The sequence below is a fragment of the Lynx canadensis genome, chromosome D1 (genome assembly GCF_007474595.2).
Source record: "Lynx canadensis isolate LIC74 chromosome D1, mLynCan4.pri.v2, whole genome shotgun sequence".
Taxonomy (NCBI): Eukaryota; Metazoa; Chordata; class Mammalia; order Carnivora; family Felidae; genus Lynx; species Lynx canadensis.
The window spans coordinates 103,254,924-103,258,623 of record NC_044312.2 but is presented as its reverse complement, the minus strand read 5'-3'; the positions used below and the strand labels follow the sequence as shown (position 1 = coordinate 103,258,623).

Here is a 3,700-nt window from a genome sequence, read left to right as displayed (position 1 = left end):
CTATCAAACCACTATCATTCAGAACCCAGCTCTTCCATTTATTAAACTAGGTCACCTTAAACAAATTCATCTCCCAGAAGTTCAAATTCCTTACTAGTAAAAAAAAAAAAAAATTAAAAAATAAATAAGACAACAACCCTCAAAGGGCTGTTTCCAGGATACAATAAAATGATTTTTACAAAGCCTCACCATCTTTAGCAGAATGGTTAAGTAAATGTGCTGTAAGCATACCAAGGAGACCATAGCAAAATCAGAAATAAAAAACTAGGCTTACCTATATGACATGGACAAATCACAAAAACATAGTGCATATGGGGAAAAAAACAAAACAGGACTTACAGCACAAGATCATGTATACAAAATTTAAACCGCACCAAAATCACTGTCTCTTTTAAAGATACACATATTTTTAAATCAATATGAAAGGACGAAGTGTAGGAGGATATATATTTTGCATACACTAGATTGCATACCTGTGAGGAGCAGGAGAAGGATTGGGGATGGAGAGAGAAGGAGGGAAAAATAATAAAGTGAAAAAGAGCCTTGCCTTGATCAATAATGATGATTTATCTGGAACTGGCAAGTATGATTACTCAATTTCAGACTTAAGATCCCGTAAGTAACTACAAATCACTTGAAATAGTGCCTGCGTATTTTATTTACTCAGTAGTTTGTAGCTAAGGAGTATGCAGGTTATAATAGGAAAATCCTTCCAAAAACCTCATTTAACCCATATACCTAGACATACGCATCATGATTTGTGAGAGACGTAAAAACTTCAATGATCATATAGCCTAGCCCCGCCATTTTGCAGAATTGAAAGTAAAGTCCAAGGAAGGAAAGTGAATTTTAAAGGTTACTCAGCTAGTTAGTGTCTGTCCTAGAGGTGACAACCGTTGAAATTGACCGTACAAGAAAGCCTTCCAAAGAAGCTAACTCATCTCCAGACCTAGCTGCTGGAGTCAGGTGTGGGGAACAGCTTCAGGAGACCATGTTTTATATGACATGTCAATGTCTCTCTTTCACTAATGACCTCTGATTCAAGCTGGAGGAGACTCCCAAGATTAAAATGGTAAAGACTAGGGGTACCTGGCTGGCTTAGTCAGAAGAGCATGAGACTCATGATCTCAGGGTTGTGAGTTCAAGCCCCACATTGGGTGTAAAGATTGCTTAAAATAAAAATAAATAAGTAAACTTAAAAAAATAAGTGATAAATACATTAGGTAAAATAGTAAAGGAGCACCTGAGTGGCTCAGTTGGTTGAGCATCCGACTTCAGCTCAGGCCTGATCTCACTGTTCATGAGTTCAAGCCCCACGTCAGGCTCTGTGCTGACAGCTCAGAGCCTGGAGCCCACTTCAGAGTCTGTGTCTCTCTCTCTCCCTCTCTGACCCTCCCCCACTTACACTCTGTCTCTCTCTCAAATATAAACATTAAAAATTTTTTCAATGGTAAAGATTAAAGAGAAAGACTTTTATTTCTTTTTTGTTATTACTGAGATATAATTGACATATAACATTGTGCAAGCTTCAGGTGTAAAGTGTGTGGTTTGATTCATTTATAAGCTGCGATATGATCATAGTGTTGGCTAACATTCCATCACTTCCCATAATGATCAAGTGTTCTTTTGTGGTGGGAACAAGTAAGAACTAGTCTCTTAGCAACTTTGAAGTTTGTAACACAATATTGTTGGCTATAATTCAATGTCTACAATACAATGTTGTTGACTACAGTCACTCTGATGTACATTAGATCTCCAGAACTCGTATCTGCCAGTTCCAAGTTTGTACCCTTAAACTACATCTTTTAATACCATCTGACTACGTAGTTTTTGAATGCATGCTGAATAATTACGTCACAAGAAAAGAAAGCACATCGGTGGGTGACATGAGGGAATACTCAACATAAAGAGCGGATTCGTCGTCCTCCAACTTCTGAAAGCCTTTTATGAGAAGAAGGAATTAAATTTGCCGTGCGTGTCTGGAAGGGGTAAAACTAAAACCAATGTGTTGAAGACGAAGAGAGAGAGGAAACAGATCCAAAATGAGCATTAACGGGTAGAACTGTCCACAGATGGAGGTTCATACAGTAGCTAGATGACCAAGCAGAATGTACGTGGTACAGGACACTTCAGCATCCCATGGGGATTAGGACACTTGCTGACCAGGTTCTTTCCAAATCTGAATCTCTGTGTCTCTTGTCTTCACAGGAATTTACAAATACAAACCCAAATTAATTTGAATCAGAAACACCAGCTCAGGGCTCAGCTCCAAAACACGTGGAAGAAACATAGATGCCCACGGAGACTCAGCCACGTACAGGATTTCCCAAAAACAAGCTCTATAAGTTGGCCCAGAAATATAAAGCTAACTTCTACCATAGAAAGAATCTGTCCTTCAATTCTGGGATGTTGTTGTTGTTGTTGTTGTTGTTGTTGTTCATTCTCACCCTCAGATCAATTGTCTATATTGAATCCATGGACGCGAATAATCTTACTACGGTAACAGAGTTCATTCTCGTGGGCTTTACTGACTACCACATGTTGGAGATTCCCCTCTTCCTGACGTTTCTCATTTTCTATATCGTCACCCTTCTGGGGAATGTGGGGATGATCGTTCTGATCCAAGTGGATGTCCAACTCCACACGCCCATGTACTTCTTCCTGAGCCACCTCGCCCTGCTGGATGCCTGCTACGCCTCGGTCATCACTCCTCAGATCCTGGCCACACTGGCCACAGGCACGACGGTCATCTCCTATGGCCAGTGTGGTACCCAGTTCTTTTTCTTCACCTTCTGTGCAGGCACAGAGTGTTTCCTGCTGGCAGTGATGGCCTATGACCGCTATGTTGCTGTTAGCAACCCACTGCTCTACACTGTAGCCATGAATCCTAGAATTTGCTGGAGTTTGGTGGTGGAAGCCTATGTCTGTGGGATGTTAGGGTCCATTGTGCGTACCACATGCACCTTCACCCTCTCCTTCTGTGACCACAATCAGATCAACTTCTTCTTCTGTGACCTCCCGCCCCTGCTGAAGCTTGCCTGCAATGACACAACAAACACTGAGATTGTCATTGTCTTCTTCGGCAACTTTGTGATCTTGGCCAACGCGTTGGTCATTCTGATATCCTACCTGCTCATCATCAAGGCCATTCTGAAGGTGAAGTCTCCACGTGGCAAGGCCAAGACTTTCTCCACATGTGCCTCCCACCTCACCGCTGTGGCCCTTTTCTTTGGGACCCTCATCTTCATGTATCTGTGGAGCGGCTCGGGCAAGTCCCTGGAGGAAGACAAGGTCGTGTCTGTCTTCTACACTGTGGTCATCCCCATGCTAAACCCTCTGATCTACAGCCTAAGAAACAAAGATGTGAAAGCAGCCTTCAGAAAGGTCACTGGTAGACTCCAGGTGTCCCTGAGTGTGTAGATATGAGTGATAGGACCTTACCTCCTGGTCCATTTTCTTCCCATATCAATATATCCTAACAGGCACCAGTACTCTATGCAACTTAGCCCGACAATAGAGAGAAGGTAGATGGGTGTCAGCAGGCACACAAGAAAAACTGCAAATATGGTAAAATTCATTTCCAGCAACCCCATGGTGCTTTCTTCTTCTCCCCATCTCGCACCTCCAGCCCATTTCTTAGCATACAAGAGTCTTATGATACTGCCTGATATCTTCACTTACAGAATGTCAGGGGTCCAGG

The 3,700-nt window shown here is 42.2% G+C and overlaps 1 protein-coding gene across 1 annotated transcript; it reads left to right on the top strand.

Moving 5' to 3' along the window:
- Positions 1-2,460: 2,460 nt before the first annotated feature.
- LOC115525787 (olfactory receptor 9I1-like) lies at positions 2,461-3,420 on the top strand. Its single transcript, XM_030333151.1, has one exon. The coding sequence runs from the start codon at positions 2,476-2,478 to the stop codon at positions 3,418-3,420; it is 945 nt and encodes a 314-aa protein (XP_030189011.1). The 5' UTR covers positions 2,461-2,475.
- Positions 3,421-3,700: the final 280 nt, after the last annotated feature.

What these genes read in the sequence shown, in the direction of transcription:
- LOC115525787 (XM_030333151.1), top strand. Translation starts at nt 2,476, where the DNA reads ATGGACGCGAATAATCTTACTACGGTAACAGAGTTCATTCTCGTGGGC.